At 53.7% G+C, this 21,217-nt stretch overlaps 2 protein-coding genes across 34 annotated transcripts in view; both read right to left on the bottom strand.

Moving 5' to 3' along the window:
• Positions 1–3,082, bottom strand: part of NCAPG2 (non-SMC condensin II complex subunit G2) — a 60,565-nt gene extending 57,483 nt beyond the window's left edge. For 23 of the 30 annotated variants that reach the window (XR_014833398.1, XR_014833397.1, XR_002340268.2 and 20 more), the window contains exons 1-2: positions 3,055–3,082; positions 1,509–1,628 (exon numbers count right to left, since the gene is read on the bottom strand). Coding sequence is in view for 4 of the 30 variants with exons in the window: in XM_021078677.2 (XP_020934336.1) it covers positions 1,509–1,586 (78 nt within the window). In the remaining 26 variants the exon portion in view is untranslated. Of the gene's footprint in view, positions 1–1,508; positions 1,629–2,313 lie in introns of all 30 variants that reach the window. The other 7 variants (XR_014833388.1, XR_014833385.1, XR_014833386.1 and 4 more) reach the window with 1 other exon arrangement.
• Positions 3,083–13,040: 9,958 nt separating this feature from the next.
• The window catches only part of ESYT2 (extended synaptotagmin 2), a 78,131-nt gene continuing 69,954 nt past the window's right edge, over positions 13,041–21,217 (bottom strand). For all 4 annotated transcript variants that reach the window (XM_021079028.2, XM_021079029.2, XM_085005018.1 and 1 more), the window contains 6 exons: positions 20,517–20,902; positions 19,380–19,478; positions 17,773–17,904; positions 16,169–16,274; positions 15,763–15,812; positions 13,041–15,668 (listed from right to left, as the gene is read on the bottom strand). In XM_021079028.2, coding sequence (XP_020934687.1) covers positions 15,623–15,668; positions 15,763–15,812; positions 16,169–16,274; positions 17,773–17,904; positions 19,380–19,478; positions 20,517–20,902 — 819 coding nt within the window. In that variant the 3' untranslated portion in view covers positions 13,041–15,622. The remainder of the gene's footprint in view (positions 15,669–15,762; positions 15,813–16,168; positions 16,275–17,772; positions 17,905–19,379; positions 19,479–20,516; positions 20,903–21,217) is intronic.

The following is a 21,217-nucleotide window of genomic DNA, read 5'->3' as shown; positions in this document are numbered from 1 at the left end:
CCCTGCGGTCCCGCGTTCTGTCCGAGGCCCCTCCTCCCAGCACGCAGCAGCGGCGGGAGATCCCACCCACTCCCAGACCTCAGCTTCCAACTGGAGCTGATGACCCCTGGGTGTCTGTCTCCAGCCCTAAACGCTCCCCTCCCGCCCCCTCCTGCGTCCACCCTGGCGGTCACTCGGCGGGTCCCGAACTGAGCTCATCCTCGCCCTCCTCCCATCTCCTCATCTCCACGAGTGGCGCTTCAAGTCAGAGACCCAGGACCCCGGCGGGCGGGTACCCATCACACCACCGCGCAGCGTGGGGACGGGCCGCCCTCCCACCCCTCCACCCGACCCAACCTCCATGGGGAAGGACACGGCCTCTCCTTCTCGTGCGTGGCTCTCTTCAATGAATTCTTCATGTGCAGCCCAACGAATGTTTCCAAAAGGCAAATCTCATCTTTCCGTCCTTGTTCCTCTTTTGCCCCACGCGCCTTCCCTCCCGCCTCTTGGTCTTGTGCACACGGGTCAATCTGCTTAAAGCCCCTGTTCTTCTCAGGATAAAGTCTCAGCCCGGGTACACGGGTCAATCTGCTTAAAGCCCCTGTTCTTCTCAGGATAAAGTCTCAGCCCGGGTCTCGCCTCCTGCCTTCATCCTCAGCTTGCATTTCTACACCGGATGTCGTCACACACAAGGTGCCTCTCCAGTCTCTGGAGGTGCCCCGTTGGCTAGAGCGGTCCTCCTCCATGTCCCTCTGTGACGGGCTACTTCTGCTTACCTTTTATTTTTTTATTTTATTTTTTGTCTCTTTGCCTTTTCTAGGGCCACTCCCGTGGCATATGGAGGTTCCCAGGCTAGGGGCTGAACCGGAGCTGCAGCTGCCGGCCTACACCACAGCCACAGCAACGTGGGATCTGAGCCCCATCTGCGACCTACACCACTGCTCACGGCAATGCTGGATCCTTAACCCACGGAGCAAGGCCAGGGATCAAACCCGCAACCTCATGGTTCCCAGTCAGATTCGTGAACCGCTGCGCCACGACGGGAACTCCTCCTGCTTACCTTTTAGATGTTAGGTTCCACTGCCTTTCCGCTGGGATGGGAAACATCCCACGTCTGAATGTGGGTCACCCCTACACCCCTGCCCCAGCTTAGCACGTATTCTGCTGTACTGACACACCTGGACCCACCACAACACTGTAAATAACCTGAGGGGAAAAAAAGGATGACTACCTCACCACGCCACACACACGAAGCAAGAGGTCAATAAATATTTAAACAAATGAGAAGCACGCTACATCCCACCAGCATCCTTACAACTCTCTTAAAAAAGAAAGTAGGAAATGGCATTTCTGAGTAGTTGCCCATCAGCAGGTCAATTTGCGTACAGTCCTGTTTTATTTTTTCAAAAAAATCTTGGTCCCCAAGGATTCAGTGAGATAACTGTATTTCACCTGTGGACATGGTGACTTTAGAAAAATGTCTTACATTAACAGTCAAAAATCACAATGAAGCCAAACATAACACTTACATTAAGTTGAATGAACTGCAAAAATTCTCCAATCAGCTCCTTAGACACTGCTTGTACAAACGTCTCCCGTTTTTCCATGGCAGACCACACTGTCTTTCCTGAGACATTTATTCTGCAGCCCTAGTAGAAAACACAGTCATACTGAAGCTTACGTTTGCAAATACCTTTTCCTCCAAGATGTAATTTGTAGGAAACTGCAAGAAAACCCCTGTGCCGTCTACGGTAGACTCTTGCTAACAATATTCCAACAATACTCCGACATAAACAAGTTATAATATCTAAAAAGGTAACTTCCTTATTTTCTTCACTAAGAATAGTACCAACATGACATTATGTTATTATCATCAGTTGTTACGGAAGTTACCATCCAAGAAAAGAGAAACCCAAACAGCTCTGGGAGGCTCACCTTCTCTCCCCTTTTAGCACCTTCTCAAGATGCTCCTTGCAGGTCTGAGTCAGCTCAACAAAGGGAGCAGTGAGGCCCAGCTGCTCTATCCTGGAGACCCTCACTTCTTAAAGCACCATTCCTCCAACAACAAAATCCGTGTCACAGCTGCCCTGTTCTGCAGGGTGTGGCCCTGGGGTCACCTGGGAGCTTGTTAGTTGTGCCAGCCAGAGCACAGCCCCCCACCCTGTGGGACCAGAGCTCAGGGCCTTTGTGTAACCTCCTTCCCTGCCTGTGTTCCCCTGACAAATCCTATTTTCCACTTACAGTACCTAGTGTTAGCAGTCCCCGATTTGAGAGACATCAACCCGAAGACGAAGTAAGAGCAAAAAGAAGGAACATACATAACAGGACACTTACTTTAAAAATAAGTGAAAGCCTGCAGTTATAAGTAGAACAATATGGAAAATTACTGGCACTGTCAGGGGTCCGTCTCAGGTCCAGGGCTCAGGAGGTCCTGACCCGGGTCAGCCCCGGGTTCAGGAGGTCCTGTCTGAGGTCAGTCCCGGTCTAAGGGGGTCCTGTCCGGAGTCCATCCCAGGCCCAAGGCTCAGGGGGGTCCTGTCTGGGGGTCAGTCCCACGTCCAGGGCTCAGGGGGTCCCGTCTGGAGTTGGCCCCAGGCCAGGGGCTCAGGAGGTCCCGTCTGGAGTCAGTCCCAGGTCCAGGGCTCAGGGGGTCCTGTCCGGGGGTCAGTCCCAGGTCCAGGGCTCAGGGGGGTCCCATGTGGAGTCCGTCCCAGGTCCAGGGCTCAGGAGGTCCTGTCTGGGGTGAGCCCCAGGTCCAGAGCTGAGGGGTACTGTCTGAGGTCCCAGGCCCAGGGCTCAGGGGGTCCTGTGTGAAGTCATCCCCAGTTTAGGGCTCGGGTTGGGGCGCTCTGTCCGCAGTCAGCCCCCAGTCCAGGCTGGGGGTCCTCTGAACTCAGTCCGGGAGGGAAGGGGCCGCGCGTGGGACTCTCTCGGGCGCCTCAGAGCCGCCAGCCGGACGGGAGTTCGATCGCGGCCCATGCGGACGCTGTGGTGCTGGGGGCCCAAATCGCCCCACCCCGCCGTTTCCCGGCCCCCTACCCCCAGCCCTTCGTGGGCCAGCTCCGCGGCGCTCACCTCATCCCCAGGACCCGCCGTTTCCCGCGCTCGGACCAGATTCAAACCCGCCCGCCGGCGCCCTCGACGCGCCCCGCCCGCCCGCGCGTCACTACGCGCCGATCTCGCGAGAGCTGGGCACGCTGGGCGGGGCCCTCGGGGGGAGGGCGCGCCGCCGTGGCCCCGCCCCCAAGGCCGCCGCGCCCCTACCGGGCGCCTGGACCCCGCCTCTTCCACTGGTGCTCGGATCCTGGTATTTTTTTGTCCGACGTCAACATGTCTCGTTATTGGTTTAAATGCGAGAAGTGGACGCAACTGCTGACATAAAGACTGACTCAAAATAAAACTGTGACATCACCCTTTATATATATAGCCAGTGAAGGATGGCTACTTAGCAGTTGGATACCAGGTCTTAAACCCGTATGTCCATTCCACGTTTCCCACACTCCGTCCTAAAGTAGAATCTATTTTTGCTATGCAGCGTCTATGGACCATGTCTGTAGCTATATATATATATATATATATATATATATATATATATATATATATATATATATTTAATCATGTGACCAAAATGCTCTAGGTTTACAAGCTTCATTTATTAAGGATACAAATAGATCAAAGCTATATACATTGATTATATGTTTTGATAAGTACCTATTAAATATTAACCTAAAATTTCGTTGAGACACACCTCTTAATGGTATGGTTAGGACTATTTTTTTCAATTTATGTCTCTAAGAATATTCTATTTTGATTTTTTGTTTATAGATGTAAATACTGAAAAATAACTTGCTCATAAAAAAGGAGACAAATTAAAAAAATTAGTAGTAATGTACCCAATTCTTTGAACGAATTTTTTTGTTTGTTTGTTTTTGCTTTTTAGGGTTGCACCTGCTGTATGTGGAAGTTACCAAGCTAGGGGTCAAATTGGAGCTACAGCTGCCAGCCTATGCCACAGCCACAGCAACATGGGATCCGAGCCGGGCCTGTGACCTCCACCACAGCTCACAGCAATGCTGGATCCTTAACCCACTAAACGGGGCCAAGGATCAAACCACATCCTCAATGATACTAGTCGGAATAGTTTCCGATGAGCCACGAGAACTCCACGAATTTTTGTTAAAAGCCAAAAACCGTATATTGATCTATCACCAATTTCTTTCTATCTAACTTGTGTCAGCTAATAACTTAATCAGGCTTTCCTTCAATTTTTGCTAAAAGCAAAGATTTGGAAACCACTTGAATTTCAAAAAGAATTTGTATCCAGTCACTTGAAATCATTTTCTTTCTCAGTTTCCAAAAAACTTTACCCAGATACACTGAATTAGTATTAATTATATCAGTTACTTTTAAAGACAGGTTTGTCAATTTTTTTTTTTTTTTTTGCTATTTCTTTGGGCCGCTTTACTGTTCACAGGATATTTTTATTTATTTTGTCTTTTTGCTATTTCTTTGGGCCGCTTCCGCAGCATATGGAGGTTCCCAGGCTAGGGGTCTAATCGGAGCTGTAGCCACCGGCCTACGCCAGAGCCACAGCAAACGCAGGATCCGAGCCGCGTCTGCAACCTACACCACAGCTCACGGCAACGCCCTATCGTTAACCCACTGAGCAAGGGCAGGGACCGAACCCGCAACCTCATGGTTCCTAGTCGGATTCGTTAACCACTGCGCCACGACGGGAACTCCAAGACAATTTTTTTTTAATAAAAGCTTTTATTGCTTGCTTTATATGTTCTCCCCACATCTTGGAAATCTTCGGATTTAACTTACCCAGTTTACGGCAACTTCTAACCAATCCAATCAGTAAATCCAGGCTTTAATGTTAAGCCAATCAGCCAACTCAGAATGAACTTTGTCGGGGAAAGTCTGGGCATTTATAAACTACTGAGGAATAAAGAATGCATCTCTAAGACAGTGGCCAGCAGAGCAGCTGGGACCGCCAGGGTCAAGGAACAAAAGGCCCCCTATGGACCCCCCCCCCGGCCCCCGCAACATGCACACACACCTGTCCAGCTGGGGTCAGGACCCGCAAGAAGACTCCTTGGGGGTCCTAAGGCTTTGGGCTCTGCTGGAGAGGCCACCTGGGGTGACAGCCTATGGCTCCTGTGCCTCCTTGCACTGTTCAAGCTGGTCAGCGCCCAAAGCCCACACCCGGCCTCCCAGCTCCCCCCGCCCGCCCACGAGACCCTGCTCTAGCCCTTCCCACCCACCCCAATACCCGAAATCCCTCCCCTGAGCCCCGAATCCTCAGTCCCTTGTCAGCAAACCCTATCCCTCCCGCCCAGCAGCCCCTGTGAGGAAAGGGCCCCCGAGGTTGCCTCCCTCCCACTGCAAGTGTCCAGAGTGGGTTGTCTCCCTGCCTGACCCAGCAGCCTAACTGGAGTTCGTGAGCAGGGAGGGTGGTTGCTGCGTCTAGGAGAGCACTGTCGGTGGGTAAAGGACCTGAGCCACAGAGGCTGCAGTGGGCCCCAGGAACCCCGATTCAAAAAAGAAACACAAGCAGGTGAAGTGAATTTAACCAGGTGCCTTGTTACACCCATCAGATCAAAACAGTCATTTCAACAACATAAAAGCCTAGGCTTTTGGGGGGCGGGACTCTAACCGGGAGGCAGGGCGGGCACGGGTCCTTCCTTTGCAGTTTTCTGTGGTACTGTCTTTTTCAGCAAAAGCTTGCACTTGGGAAATGTGGATGTATTCAAACAGCAGTGAAGGAAAAAGCAGAAGTAATTGGAAGCTTGAGGCCCTTACCACCCTTCTCCGTCCCTGGGGAAAAGGCCCCACCAAAGGAAATCCTGGGGAGATGGGAGGTGTGAGGAGGGCGCCCCCTGCAGGCGCCCCCACTTTGAGCGGAACGGAGACATAAGACCATTCCAGACAGTCCTTAAAGGCCCCCTTGTCATGATGCCCTCGGGAAGACGAAGGGGAAAGGAGAGCTATCGCCTTGGTCTTCCTCCTGTCTCCTGGCAGAGGGGCAGCTCCTCCGGGGAGCCCACTGCAGAGCTGGGGTGGGAGTCTCTCAGGTGTGTAACTCAGAGACCCAGGTAGGTGGCCCCGGGCAAAGCGTTCCCAGCCACGTGGCATGTCAGTTTCCTGAGCTGCCTACAGAAGCATGATCCCTGTGCGTTGTGCAGACAGATTCAGTCAGAACACTGGGGCACACAACAGGCTTTTGTGTGTTTTAAGAGTATGAGGCTCCCTGGGAGATCCTAATGAGCAGCTAGATGCTGATCTCAGAAAAGATGAGAGGAGTTCCTGTTGTGGCACAGCAGAAACGAATCCAACTAGGAACCCTGAGGTTGCGGGTTCGATCCCTGGCCTTGCTCAGTGGGTTAAGGATCCAGCATTGGCGTGAGCTGTGGGGTAGGTCGAAGACGGGGCTCGGATCTGGCGTTGCTGTGGCTGTGGTATAGACCGGCAGCTGTAGCTCCGATTCGACCCCTAGCCTGGGAATCTCCATATGCCGTGGGTGCGGCCCTAAAAAAAACAATCAGAGGAAAGTGGGACAAACATGGAGTCCATGATGCTGAGCCTACAGTAACCAAGCGTGGCCTGTCAGCATCCTTCTGAGCTAGACGTCCAACACAGGACGTGGTCGCTGGCCTCTCAAAGTGTGCCAGCAGGACCCAAACTGAACACAACCCAGCATCCACCAACAGACAAAGGGACAAACAAGATGGTTCCATCCACACTGCGGAATATTCTTCAGCCTTAGAAAGGAACAAAGCTCTGATACAGGCACCATGGTGGATGAGCTTGCAGACACGACGCCCAGTGAGAGAAGCCAACACAAAAGGCCACCTGGCATGCGATTCCCTTCATATGAAACGTCCAGAACAGGCAGGTCCACAGACAAAAGTAGGTAAGGGGCAGCCAGGGGACAGATGGAGTGACGGCTAATGGGTGCAGGGTTTTTTTGGGGGGGTGATGAAAATGACCTAAAATCAGAGTAGAGGTGGCTGCACAACCGTGTGAATATACTAAAAACCACTGCATTTTACTTTATTTTTGCCTTTTAGGGCCGCATTTGCGGCACATGGAAGTTCTCAGGTTAGGGGTTGAATCAGAGCTACAGCTGCCAGCCTACACCACAGCCACAGCAGCACTGGATCCCTGACCCAATGAGCAAGGCCAGGGATTGAACCCGCATCCTCATGGATACTAGTCGGATTTGTTTCCACTGTACAATGGGGACACCCGCATTTTCCTTTAAAAGGGTATATTTTATAATGCGTGAATTCTAGCTCAATAGAGCTGTTGTAAACGGATTTCGCCAGCATGAGTATCAGTACAGGGGTGCCGAGCTGGGGATTCAGATCCTAGTTAACAGGAATGGGAAGGGAGGGCCAGGGTGGGAACATCCGGGGCAGTGTCTGCAGGCAGCAGGGAGCCAGGCTCGGCAACACCAAGATCACCCGGGCGTCCTCAACACCTGACGATCCGATCAGGCTCTCTGGAGGTGGGGACAGGTCCCTCAGGGGAGCCCACTCACCCCCAGGAGCCCAGGGGAGGCTGTTGGGAAAGCAGGAATGCGAGCTGGCCCCAGCACCGCTGTGCGTTTGCTTGTTCTGGACATTTCGTATGACTCACACACGACGTGGCCTTTTGTGTCTGCTTCTCTCCCTGGGCAGCGGACAAAAAGGGCTAGCCAGTTCCCGGGAGGTGACAAAGGGGCCCCTGAGCACAGCTGTCCCTGAGGGGGCCCCTACATGTGTCACCCACACTTGGCTCTCTCTGCCAGCAGTTTCCACTGGCTACACAGCCCTCAGGCCCTTGGTCAGGATCGGGGCCCTCTGTGCAGTTCTGACACATCAAAGTGAGGCTTGCCTTTTGCAAGTCAGGAGCACCTACTGTATGCAGCTCAGAGGTTTGTCTTGTCTTACCCAAATGAACGACTGTCATCTAGGGGTTCCCACGTGGCACAGGGGTTAATGATCCTGCTTGTCTCTTTGCAGGCACCGGTTCAACCCCCAGCCTGGCACAGTGGGTTAAGAATCTGGTGTTGCCACAGCTATAGGCATGGGCTCCAGCTCAGATTCGATCCCTGGCCCAGGAACTTCCATATGCTGTGGGTGTGGTCAAAAAAGAGAGGGGGGGGGAAGCCACTTACCTTGTTAAATCATTTTATATGATATATATACTATTTATATGAGATATATACTATTTATCTCATTTCTATTGACGATTTTCCTAAAAGTATATTTATGAAAGAGTAGAGAAACTATCATTATCAGCTGTTGCTAAATAATTAAATTCAAGGGAGGGTCTAAATATTTTTGTGATAGTGAGAAGTTCAGGAAAATAATAACTAGAGTAATGGGCCATCAACCCACTAAATCTCATGAGAATGACTTTTTTGTGTGTGTCTTTGTGCCTTTTCTAGGGCCGCACCCATGTGGCATATGGAGGTTCCCAGGCTAGGGGTCGAATTGGAGTTGTAGCCACCGGCCTACACCACAGCTCACAGCAATGCCGGATCCTTCACCCACAGAGCAAGGCCAGGGATGGAACCCGCCACCTCATGGTTCCTAGTCGGATTCGTTAACCACTGAGCCACGACGGGAACTCCTCATGAGAATGATTTTACTGTATTTTGCTGTATTTAGATTTGGCTGTACCTCTAGTTTAGAAGAAGGTTCCTTATTAGACACATCTGTTATCCTGGGATGCCTATAAAACATGCTGGTGGGACCCGCCTGGCTCTTCAGTTCGCCAAGAGGCCTCGGGCAAGTCCTTTCCTCTGAGAGCTGGCTCCTCACCTGGGAAGTGAGTGTAAAAACAGTGGCTCCTCTGGCTCTAACTGAGGCAGAAAGGCGTGAAAGGGCTCATCCTCAAACCTCTAAAAGCCACGAGGCAGAGGGATGGAGGTATCGCAGTGGCTGCAGCATCACCTGCTGGGACCAAGGCTCCTGGGGGAGGAGGCGTGAGTCACCTGCATCCCCAGACTGCAAGGTGGTTCCCTTGCTGCACAAGGACCACACACGTAGGACCTGGGGTTATGACGAGCAGGGAGGGCACCTTCTGCCCACTTCACCTGCTCCTAATAGCTATGAAAGATAGACCACAAACAGAACCCAAAAAGGCATCGCTGTGCCTATGGAGCATACATGGAACCGGAATGCAGAGTGGGGCCCCAGCTGTGCAGGGTACCGACAGGCAGGGGCAGCCAGAGTCTGGCTCCTGGGGCAAGTGGGCTGGGCATGCCCCATGAGGCTGGAGACCTGGTCAGGGCTCTCTGCTTGCAGCCAAGGGCCAGACCGACCCACCTGCCCAGGAAGAGAAGCTGAGAGGGTCACAACCTGGTGCCTCTGGCACAGATGCCGTGGACGGAGACATAGCTCCTGCCAGCTGCCGCCAGACCAAGTCCCCTTGCACGCGGCCAGGAGCTGCAGTCTCAGAATCTCACCTATCGCCAAGGAGCGGGGTTTCAGAATGTTCTCTAAGACCTGCTCTGGGCCAGGGGCCTGAAGGGCAGAGCGGGGAGGGGCAGAGGAGCTGAACCCCACCTCCCCACCCCAAGAATCCACACCCTGTAGACCACCTTCTGTGACCTCAGTGCAATTAAATGCGCAACCGACAACAGAAAGGAGGGGAGATACGCTTTGAAACTTAAAAATGTTCTGTGTAGTGCAGGGAATAAAGAATAAATCTCGGAGCTCCCGTCGTGGCACAGTGGAAACAAATCTGACTAGGAACCATGAGGTTGCGGGTTCGATCCCTGGCCTCGCTCAGGGGGTTCAGGAACAGGCGTTGCCGTGAGCTGTGGTGTAGGTTGCAGACGTGGCTCGGATCCTGCATTGCTGTGGTTGTGGTGTAGGCGGCTACAGCTCCGATGAGACCCCTAGCCTGGGAACCTCCATCTGCCTTGGGTATGTCCCTAAAAAGACAAAAAAAAAAAAAAGAATAAATCTCAATGGAAATGAGAACACATCTGGATTTAAATGAAAATGTGTACTTAACAGAACTTGGGAGGTGAAGCTGGATATAGGGTAAGACGTACAGCCTTAAATCATTTTACTTGTTTTAAAAAAAGGATGTATAGGAGTTCCCGTCGTGGCGCAGTGGTTAACAAATCCGACTAGGGGACCATGAGGTGGGTTAAGGATCCGGCGTTGCCGTGAGCTGTGGTGTACGTTGCAGACGTGGCTCGGGTCCCGCGTTGCTGTGGCTCTGGTGTAGGCCGGCAGCTACAGCTCTGATTGGACCCCTAGCCTGGGAACCTCCATATGCCGCGGGAGCAGCCCAAGAAATGGCAAAAAGACAAAAAAAAAAAAAAAAAAAAAAAAGTTAAGACAAATGGATTTTTAGTCTAATCACGGAAAAAGTAGGTTACACAAAAAATGTTATGAAACTATAAGGAGATGCAATGACAAAGAGAATAGAAATTAAATTCATTAAGAAAAAGTTTTCCAATACATTGGAAAGCCTGAGATCATCTTCAGAAGTGATGATAAGGCATTGAAAACTAATACAAATGTTAAAATGAAGGGGTTATCCAAGTCTCCCTACTTAAAAGGCATCAGGCTCAGAAATTTTTATAGGCAACTTTCACCGGATCTTTAAGAAAGGGCGATTATTATCTTAGGCAAACTGTTTCAGAGAACAGAACAAAAGGAGGAAGTCTCACCTCACAGGCCCATATTCCCAACGGACCCACACGCAGGAGCCCCGCCTCAGGCTTTGCTTTCAGGGACATCCAGGCGGAGGCCCGGGGCTTGAGAAGCCTGTCTCGAAGGCCGGACACACACCCCAACGCACACATTCACACACGTGCACACATCCATATACAAGGTGCAAGGCCTACGTGTGCTCACTCACATACACACTCAACACACACACACATGTGCCCTCCCACGTGTACAATGTGCACACACACCCTCGAGCACTCAGGCTCCCGAGCTGCTGCTTCTATCAGCTCAAATCTCTGGCTAAGCTTTGGTGAAATTTACATTTCACGTACTGTCTCTTAAACCCCAGAATCCCGATTTCATCTTTCTGATAGTTTCTCTTGTTCCCGCTATTTTTCCATTTTGCTGAGAACCACTCTCGAACTTTCCGGGAATTCTCTGGACACAGCTTTATTTCTTTGAACACACTTATTTAAGTAGAAGCTGATTGAAGGCCTTGGCCTGCTGGTATCCGGGCTTCCTGAGGGCACTTTCTCTGGTTCTGTGTCTCAGGTTCCTGTTGTTGCTGGAGACCGAACGTTTGAATAACAAAGTGTGGCAATGCTGTGAGAGCAGCCCCTCCCCCCAACTTGGGTTATTTTTGGCTTAACTTTCTTGGCTTCTCTAAAAGCTGTACTCTTTGTTAGCTGCTACTTCTGTAGTCTGTTGTTAGGTGACTCGGTCCACTGACAATGGATTAGAGTTTCTTGAAATGCTTTGGACCCGTCTCCCAGGCTTCACCGAGGCCCTGTGTCTGTGGGTGTCAGGGTGTGTTTGCAACAGCCCGTCAGGCAGCTGACGACTCTGCTTCAGCCTTCCTCCGTGCAGAGCTGCAACACCAGCCACCGGGGACAGGTCAGGACTCACTCGCACGGGCCTTTCCTAAGCATGTGCACGTCCATCTCCAAAGCCCCAGCAATGCCAGAGGTTTTTTTTTTGTTTTTTTTTTTGTTTTTTTTTTTGTCTTTTTGCTATTTCTTAAACCGCTCCCGCGGCATATGGAGGTTCCCAGGCTAGGGGTCGAATCGGAGCTGTAGCCGCCGGCCCACACCACAGCCACAGCATCGCGGGATCCGAGCCGCGTCTGCGACCTACACCACAGCTCACGGCATCGCCAGATCCTCAACCCACTGAGCGAGGCCAGGGATCGAACCCGCAACCTCATGGTTCCTAGTCGGATTCGTTAACCACTGCGCCACGACGGGAAATCCGCCAGAGGTTTTCAAAGTCCCCTCTGGACATTTATTCCCCAGGTCTTCCTTTCACGGCCACAGGATTTCGCTGTGGTCCCAAGGCTGCTGTATAATTTTTTCCATTTTATTTTCTAACAGCGATTAGCGTTGGTGTGTAAGACACAGGAATGTCAACGTTTCTCGACTGGCCCTTTACTCCGCGTCCCATGCTGAACATAAGCAGCGTGCTGCTGAGAGGCTCTAACAGGGAGGCGGACCCTGGGTGGGGGGTTACTTGAGACCCCGAGAAAAGCAGCTTGGTGCTGCAGCGCAGGGGTGGGTGTCAGCCAGGCGGGCATTGAAGGAGAGGTGGGAGGCACTGGGATGGGAAGGAGGGTGGGGCCGGAGGAAGCATCCAGGAGGCGGCGGCATTGGCAGGAGGAAGCCTGGCCTCAGAGCCACGGTTGGTCAGTCCTTGGTTTGTATTCTCAGAACAATGGAACTCCTGCAGCACGCGGAGGGGTCAGGGCTGTGCTTCCAAAGGCCGCGCCAAGGACGCCAGGTGACGCTGGGCTCCAGGCTCCGCTCAGAGGCGTCAAGACAGACAGACAGGTGGGACCCTGAGCCGAGATGTCCCAGGGCAGAGGGACCGGGGAGGAGGGGCATCAAGAGTCGTGAGCTCAGCTGCCGAGCCCGTGCCCGAGGCTGTGGGAGATCACTGGTCCGAAGTGGAATGAAATAAAGGCTGGGCTGGTCAGAGAAGACACTGGGGCCTGACTAAGAGCCAGTGCCCTGGAAGGAATCCCAGAGCGTAGGTGCTGGAGGGGCTCCCGGAGGGGGCTCGAGAGACCAGCCCGCCCCCCGGGCACTGGGCGCCTCTAACAGTTCCCCCCACTTGTTCAAACCAGACCCACTGTCATTGCTTCTGCACCCTGGCTTTAACCACTGTTTGTTTCTGTTTTTTAACTCACAGTTATCTTTCGGATGAGCTGTTTTAGAAACTGAGAGTCTGCGGGAGCAATGAGGGTCGAACCGGCCGTAACATCAATGACCGGATGCAGTTCTTTTGAAAACCCAAGAATTCACGAACAGCAAATACAAATACTTCCCCGTGTCTACTTTTCAGAGCATCTCTAAACATTTCACTTCAAAAGACAAAGAACACAGGTGAGCGAACATAAAAGTTTTATTGAATAAATACATGCATTGTCATGGAAAATTAGTTGGGCAGAAAGGACCTCCTACAACCCCACCGACAAAAAACCCTCTGCCGCGTTCCGTCTGCAGCGGGGGGACCAGCGAGACTGGAGTTAAAGCAACAACCACAGGATAAACACACACAGGCGGATGTGCATTTGGCTTAGGTTTTGGCAAAGGAGGGCCAACCTCCTGATGAGGAGCATCTGTACGGAGTAGACTGTGGCGAGTACAGCTCAGAGGCCTCTTCCGTTTTCACCTGAAGCAATACCTCATTCCTCCTACTTTAAGGCACAGGATGAGCCACAAAGTGACAGAATTCAAATTCCTGAATGTTAATCATCCCTCCATGGGTTTGGTTCCATGTAGAAAAGTTCAAGTTCCCTTTTCCTAGAAGAACTGACTATTAAGCACTGGTGATGAAGGCCTGGGGAACAGAGGGGGGCGCGGGGTCTGGCCTCGGGGTGAGGCTCAGCTGTCCCCCAGGACAGAGGTTCCCTCTGAAGGCCCATCGGCCATGCAGACAGACTCCTACCTGGGACGGGTTCTGGGCCCTTCCAACCATCCCCTTGCTTCCCTTCTTTCCTTTTAGAGAGAAGGGAGCTGGCTGCTGGGTCTGGGTCCAGCCCCCGCCGTCCACAGAGGGTGGGTGCCGTGCTGCGAACGGGCTTGGTTTGGTTTCTATCATCTTGCCTAATGGCTTAAATAAAGCATTCTCTCCAGGAAAGCCCGACTGAACAGGCGACACGTGTGCCACAAAACCTCTAAGGTGGGGATGCTGGCAGAAATCACTGGTCTCATAAATTTCAACAAGTGTTTCTCTCCTTTTAGAAGGTGTGCCAGAAGCCCGTCAACAAACCTAACTTTTAAAAAATCCCCAGTACATCGAATGCCATGGGCAGGCAAGCAGAGGTCGTAATCACCTGCCTCTTACTACCGAGAGGGCAGGGTGAGGCATTCGAGAGCAGCGCCCGGCGGCCCGCACGTCCACCGGCTTCCTCGGCGCCGACAGAGGAGGGAAAGGGGTCTCGCTGAGGCTGCAGAGGGCCCTGGTCTTCAGGATCACAGCTGAGACCCCACCGCACACGGACCCACGGCTCAAAGTGTAAACAGAAACAGAGCTGCAGGCGGCCGGAGAGCAGGAGGTGCCGGGGCAGCGACGGCAGCCACGCAGGCCCTTGGCGGGTCTGGTCACGCAGGGGTCGGGTCCGCGAGGGCACTCAGGGTGAGATGGCCGGCCTCGCTCTCAAAGCCGGATTTCCTCCAATATTTATACCCCATTTTGGGGTGCATCACACACCCAGAGCCCTTAAAGCTCTCTCTGCACCTCCACCCTGCGCTCAGCGCTCGGCTCCGACCAGGCTGCAGAGCCTCACCTCCCGAGAAGCTTGGGCTCTGCAGGGAAGACGTGCTTTCCGTGATCTAAGAAAACTCTTATTTCCAAATAAAAGCTGTCTAACAATATGCCAGTACTGAGGTCGGTCATTGCATAAAGTGAGGAAACCCAGGAAGTGGTTACACACCAGGAAACCCCTGGGTCGCAGGGGTGTCCAGCGCCGGCTTGGGGACCTCTCTGTCCCACGTGTGATGTCACCCAGACAGATACATGGGCCGGCCACCACCACCTCCTATCTACACCCCCTGACCCGTCTCATAGTCTCTGTGGAGACATGAATTCACCTTTCTTTCTAGGCTGAGAAAACACCGAAAAGGCTGGGAAACTAGAGCCTGACGGCAAATATCAAAAATCTGTCTGTATTATATTTCAGGGAAAGCAGGACTGAGTATCTGCACTGTGTCAGGGATAAGCTGTAACGAGCGACTGAAACAAAAGACATTCCATTTTCTGTAAGAGATTTCAGGTCGGCACACTATGATTTCTGAGCCAGGGCAATGCTCTTCATATTTTATATTTTTACTCAGTTATACATTTTTTCTTACGAGCCACTTCCATGGCCTTCTCAATAATATATCTTTATATGTATGAAAGTGTACAGGTGGATACATTCTCTCATCATTCATCGTGGGCGGAGTATACTAACATTTACCACTCTTTCAGCTTCTCTTTTGAAAAAGAAACCACAAAATAGGTCACTGAGAACGTTTTCCGGCAAAGACAAAAATGATGTTTGTCTTAAGAATCGAAGTTTTCGAAGAAAAATATATATATATTTCCTTGATCCATTTTCTTCCGAATTCAAACTGGCATGGAGAGATTATAAAAAAGAGTCTATTTGCACCGCGCGGTGATGTACAAAACAAGGCAGTAAGAAAGCACAGCCAGACGTCGGCTCTGGCGGGGCGGCTGGCACGCAGCCCTGCAGGCACAGCGCCCACCTCTCTCCTCCACACGCGGGGGTGACCGGGAGACACCAGAGGAAAGGAAACATACAAAACTTAATGATCATACCGGCCGAATATGCCGAAAAGGTCAACACGTCTTATAAAACCGGGAAGGAACCAGAGACAGGAACTGGCAAAAACAGCATCGGTGCGTCCCGAGCACAGGGCTGGGCAGGCGGGGGTGGGGAGGGCGACTGGCTCCCCAGGGACCTACGTCACCACGTGTGGCCTCGTCCCGTCTTCCGTGAGGTCGTACCTGAGACACAGGAAGACAGCAGCCAGGGGTCACGGGGGGGCCCCTAGGCACAGGACCCGCGGGGGGCCCTGTGTCTGCCTGTGGGGACACTTACCACTGGGTCCAGCCTTTGGCGAGTTCCTCCGATGCCAGACCGACCAGAACCTGTGGGTCGAAAACCGCATGTCAGGGTGGCTTCGGGCCTCTCGCCAACCACCCATCTCACGTGCACGACAGGACACCCACCTTCGTTTTGAGCGTCTCACTTTCCCGTTTCCTACCCATACGATCCAGCCAGGACCTGCCCAGTGATTACACCCCAAAGGCCCTGCCAGGATCCCACAGTCTGGACAGGGAGTTACTACGAAGCCTCCGTGGAGATAATTTACAGCGAAGTTGGCTCAAGAACTGCTCGTGGCAGCTTAGCGGATACAGATCATCCACGTACATAAATCTGCTCTTCAAAGTGCACTTTAAGTAAGTTTCATTTTTACGGAGCACAGGATTTTTTCCAAACATACTTTGCCAAGAAGCCCTTTGTCTTTGGACAGGAAGCCCCCGCTGTTCTTCACAGCCACGTCCAAGGTTCGCCTCTGCGCCTCCGGCAAAGAGACGCTGAAATCAAAGCTGAAGTGGAAAAAGAGAACATCTCTGGAGTTCCCGCTGCAGCTCAGTGGGTTAAGAACCCGACTCGCATCCCTGAGGATGCAGTGTGATTCTGGGGCTCACTCAGCGGGTTAAGAACCCGACTCGCATCCCTGAGGACATGGGTTTGATCCCGGGGCTCACTCAGTGGGTTAAGGATCCGGCGTTGCCATGAGCTGTGGTGTGGGTTGCAGAGGAGGCTCGGATCCCGTGTGGCTGTGGCTGTGGCGTAGGCTGGCCGCTGTAGCTCCAATTCACCTTCTAGCCTGGGAAGCTCCATGTGCCCTGGGTGCAACTCTAAAAAAAAAAAAAAAAAAAAAAAAGAAAGAAAAAGTGGACCATCTTTAAACTTCTCCATGACTTTGCTTTGTTTTATTGTAACTAAAAAATGACACTTCTGCTTACGAGACCATTCCGCAATGTTAGCTGTTTTTATTATAGAACTGATCTCTCCTGTTAATTGTCTGGGTCTGGCCCTTCAGGAAGACTCAGCGGTTTTTCTCCATTATTTTCCAAACGTAGGAGGAGAACACTGGAACCCTAAATGTGAGAAAGACTGACCACCAGTGGGTCCCCGCGTGGACAGGACCCAACTCTCCTGGTGTGAATCGTGGGGCCGTGGATGTGCGCCACGGGGGCGTCCAGGCCAGGCGGCTCGCCGCAGGCTCCAGGAGGGTGCGCGACCTCCGAGTCGGGGAAGCAGCCTCACAGAGAGGGGCCTGCAGGCACTTCCGGCAGCGGAGGCCAGATGCTTTCTCTTGAAAGAGAAAGGCCTCGGTGGGGTCGCATGTGACAGGGCCTCTGGCAAAGCAGAGGACAAGGCCAGAGGCCTCACAGGGACGCAGGGACACGGACACGTGGCTGGCCTTCCCACGAGCAGGCAGCCTGAGTCTCAGGGTCACAGGTCCCCAAACTCTCAGAGGCAGAGCAGGCTGCCCACACGAGGACGGGGGCTGGGCTGCCCATCAGTTTCGGACCCCGGTTTAAACAAAGTCGCAAGAAACCATGAGACGTGGCCAGTATCCTGAAAGACGGAATGTACCTGAACGAATGGACATGGGCATCAGTCGACTTCAGGACTTCCCCAGATGCTGGGGCTTCTTTAAGCACGAGGCCTGGCATCCATGCCACACATGCATGACAGGCCGAGGCCTGCGGGGCGTGACCTGAGGATTCATGACGTGTCGCTCTGATGCCTGGTTCTTTCTTTATTTTCTTTCTGGCCAGGCCCGCGGTACACGGAAGTTCCCGGCCAGGGATCGCCCCTGTGCCCCAGCAGTGACAATGTCGGGCCCTTAACCCGCTAGGCCACTAGGGAACTCTTCACCTATCTATCTGTCACCAAGTTCACGACTACTCACTGGGAGGAGGTCTCAGGTACACCCTCAGCGGCACTGGTGGAAATGCCCTGGGTACGCCCGGGCACCAGCAGGCCTCCCCGCGTGCTCATCTACCATCACCCCACGGAGAGGACGCGTACCTCTGATCAAACACGGGGTTCAGCGTTTTCTTGGACACGTGTGTTTTTCTCCTTCCTGACCTCCTCTTGTCTGGTAACAAATATAAGCGGACGTAGGGGTCAGAGCCATCTTCAGAGAAGGCAATGAGATTTCTTACAACAAACCAGAGAACAGCAGGTATTAGAATCTAGAAAAAAGACAGTGAGCCTCACACTGGAACGTACTGCCTGTTCTGACATGTATCCAAGCGCTGAGAGGCTCGCGAGTGAAGCACCTGTCCTCCTCCCCCCCAACTGGCTTCTTGCCGCAGCTCTACAGGGGTGGGAGGTGGCCTGTGCCTCCCCTCCTGGGCCCAGAGCCTGGGGGGTGTCCCGACACCCTGCTCTGCTGCCATCACAGAAACCACAGCGTCCCCGTCCTCTCCTAGTGAGGCCTCACGGCCAAACGAAGCCGCTACCCCGGAGACCCCAGCGAGGTCGTGCAGCCTCCGTCCACGGAACCCTCCCCGGGCTCCTGCTCAGGCTGCTGAGCCCACTCTCTGCCTTTTGTCCAGCTGACCCTTCCCAGACGGGGATGCGGCTTCACCAGCTCTTGTCCCGGGACAGCTGGGCCACACACTGCCGAGTATCTCATCACAGGTGACCTTGAACCCCGTGAAGGTTAAGGGCACCAACCCTTCACATCCCCGGTTCCACATCGAGGGCCAACCAGTCAAAAATCACGGAGGACTCTGGCATGGACCGAACAAACCCATGTGTGATGGGGAGCCAGGCAGCTCGAGGGGCGCAGGTCAAAGGTCACCTGGACAGGCCACCACCTCACACGGTTCGCTCCGGGTTGACCCCAACGCCCAGCGAGGGGGTGTCCTCGGAGCCAGTTAGGCCCTGGAAGTGCCCGTGGTGCCTGCCTGGCAGCAGGAGCACAGATGGTGCCCGAGGAACTGCACTCCACAGGCACAGGCACGTTTCTCAATGTTCTCGTCCGACTCTATGTTCCCACCACCCTCTGTAACATCACGCATTTCCACCACACGTGGACAGCACGGCCACCAGTCAGACGTAAAGGCCGGCAGCAGCCAGTGCCACGGCCTGGATTCCCTGAGTCGATATAAATCGCCTTCTGGAAATTTATAAACGTCCCCAAAGACAGTTCGACAACAGAAACATCTGTTCCTTATCGTGCTCTACACATTCGACAACAGGGAGCGTCACGTGACCACAGCAGAGCAGTTTCAGGGAGGGTTACGCAGCAACCAGATGCTTATGAACAGACAAGGGTACGGGGAGTTCCCGTGGTGGCGCAGTGGTTCACGCATCCGACTAGGAACCATGAGGTTGCGGGTTTGACCCCTGCCCTTGCTCAGTGGGTTAAGGATCTGGCGTTGCCGTGGGCAGTGGTGTAGGTCGCAGACGTGGCTCGGATCCCGAGTTGCTGTGGCTTTGGCGTGGGCCAGCGGCTACAGCTCTGATTGGACCCCTAGCCTGGGAACCTCCATATGCCAAAGGAGCAGCCCTAGGAAAGGTAAAAAGAAAAGAAAAAACAAAAAAAAACAACAAAAAAGAAAAGGTTATGGAAGAAGCTTAAGGACAGCTAAGGGAGGAGCACCCCGACTGTGTGGCCGCCTCACCTGCAGGAATGCACCACCACCACCAGCTTGTTGCGCTGGGAGCTGTGCCGGATGGTCAGCTGGATCTGCCCCAGGGGGGACTGTCCCAGGGTCGTCCCGCTGGAAACAAAGCAGAGCGACAGGCTGTGATCACGGCCACGCGCTCAGACCGGAAGGAAGTGCCCCTGAAGGTGAACAGAACCCCAGCTTCTGGGCACAAGCGGGCAGCTGGGTTTCAGAGTTCATTCCAGGGTTCACGGCAACTCGATGGCCCAAAACTGACACCTCTGGTGGGGACCCAGAGTGAAACCGAGCCGTCTGCTGAGGACAGACATCAACGCAGCCGTCCTTGTGAAGCAACGTCTGCCCTGGACCCGCACAAACCTACGTTCCTGTCTCAGAGCCCCTCGGGCTGGGCCGTCAGAGGGGGTCCCCACCCTGCGTGTCAGGCTGAAGCACAGGCTCAAGGACAGCCAAGCAGCCTGTGGTTCAGCACCTGCTTCTCCCCACATGAGCTCCTGAGCAAACTTCTATTTCCTCCCAGAGCCAGTGAGGGAGGGACTGCTTCCTTTCTCTTGAAACCAGGGGTGTGAGGTGAGCTGCTGAGCGTGGGTCACGGCCACCTGCCTCCTCTGGGCCCCGGAGCACAGGCGTCACCTCTGCCCTTCCTACTCAACACGCCGCTGAGCAGCAAAGAGGAAACCACTTCAAAGGGCAACGGCCTCCCCATGAGAGGAAGCCTGGGTAACGGAGACGTCGGCCCCCTTATCTAAGGAAAGCAGGAGCACAGCCACAACTCCAGGCGTTAAGTAAGAAACCCACCCAGACATTCAAAGACAGAGAGAGCCGCTGGGTGGTGTGACACGGTGCTGGCCAAGCATGAAAGAGCAGGGCCCGGTCCCCAACATCAGACTCAAACTGGCCAGGCTTCCCACGTCCCCCGCTAAGACCCAACGAGACGAGACTCCACCTCCTGCTCCAAGGCTCACCTCGCTGTGCCTAAGCGTTTCACAAGCCCAATGCCAGGCCCCAGAAAGTCGAAGGCACAGGGAGTGAAGGGGCAACACCGTCTGAAGGCCGTTTGGCTCAAAACCCGCTCCCTCCCTGCAGCCCGAGGGCCGCAAGCAACTCGACCAGACACGGGGAGCATCTAGTTACTTCTCGAGCTGCCGCAGCCTCTGCCGCAGCTCCTGAGTGGCGATGGGCAGCGAGATGTCCGAGGCGATGCTTGGGGTGGGCTCCTTGACGGAGATGTGGCTGGGGGAGCCGGTGCCGCTGGCCTGGAGACTGGAGGAGCTCCGGCCCAGGTCTTGCGGCCCCTGAGGGCTGGCCTCTGCAGGCGGGGCTCGCTCTTCCACGCCAGGCTTATCGCCACCCCCGACGACGGGGGAGGACGGCGCTGTGCTGCTGTCACCGGTGCCTGGCGATGCGGACATCTGAGGCCTGACGGGTATTTTCCTCCCTTCCTTGGAAACAGAGGGTCGCTTGACTTGCGCGGAGTGCTGGTGGTCTGGAGACCTTTCCTGCTTTTCAAGGTGGAGCACCTGAAGGGGGAAAGAGACACACGGAAAACCCGTGACGCTGCTCACAGCCTCACACGCGAACAGCGTTAGCGCTGTCCATCTGCAAACGTTTCTTTAAAGCTCGGCACCACATTAAAAACAGCCCCGTTTATCTGTTCAGCTCTTCTCCCACATCACACAAAGTGCAGGGAGGGGCGCGTGCAAGGAGCTAAGAGCGCTGTGCTGTGCAAACCTCGTTTCTGGGCCCTCCTCTGGCTGCTCTCCTGCTCGGTGGTGGCAGCGTCACTGTGCAAGAGCCGGGGTCGCCCCCTCATCCTACACTAGCATCCTCCCTAC

The sequence above is a fragment of the Sus scrofa genome, chromosome 18, assembly GCF_054392235.1.
Source record: "Sus scrofa isolate SSC_HxYL_T2T_F1_AM1 chromosome 18, Sscrofa_HxYL_maternal_Yorkshire_Landrace_v2.0, whole genome shotgun sequence".
Classification (NCBI taxonomy): Eukaryota; Metazoa; Chordata; class Mammalia; order Artiodactyla; family Suidae; genus Sus; species Sus scrofa.
Note: the sequence above shows the minus strand (reverse complement) of the source record. Positions and strands in the feature narration are given on the sequence as shown.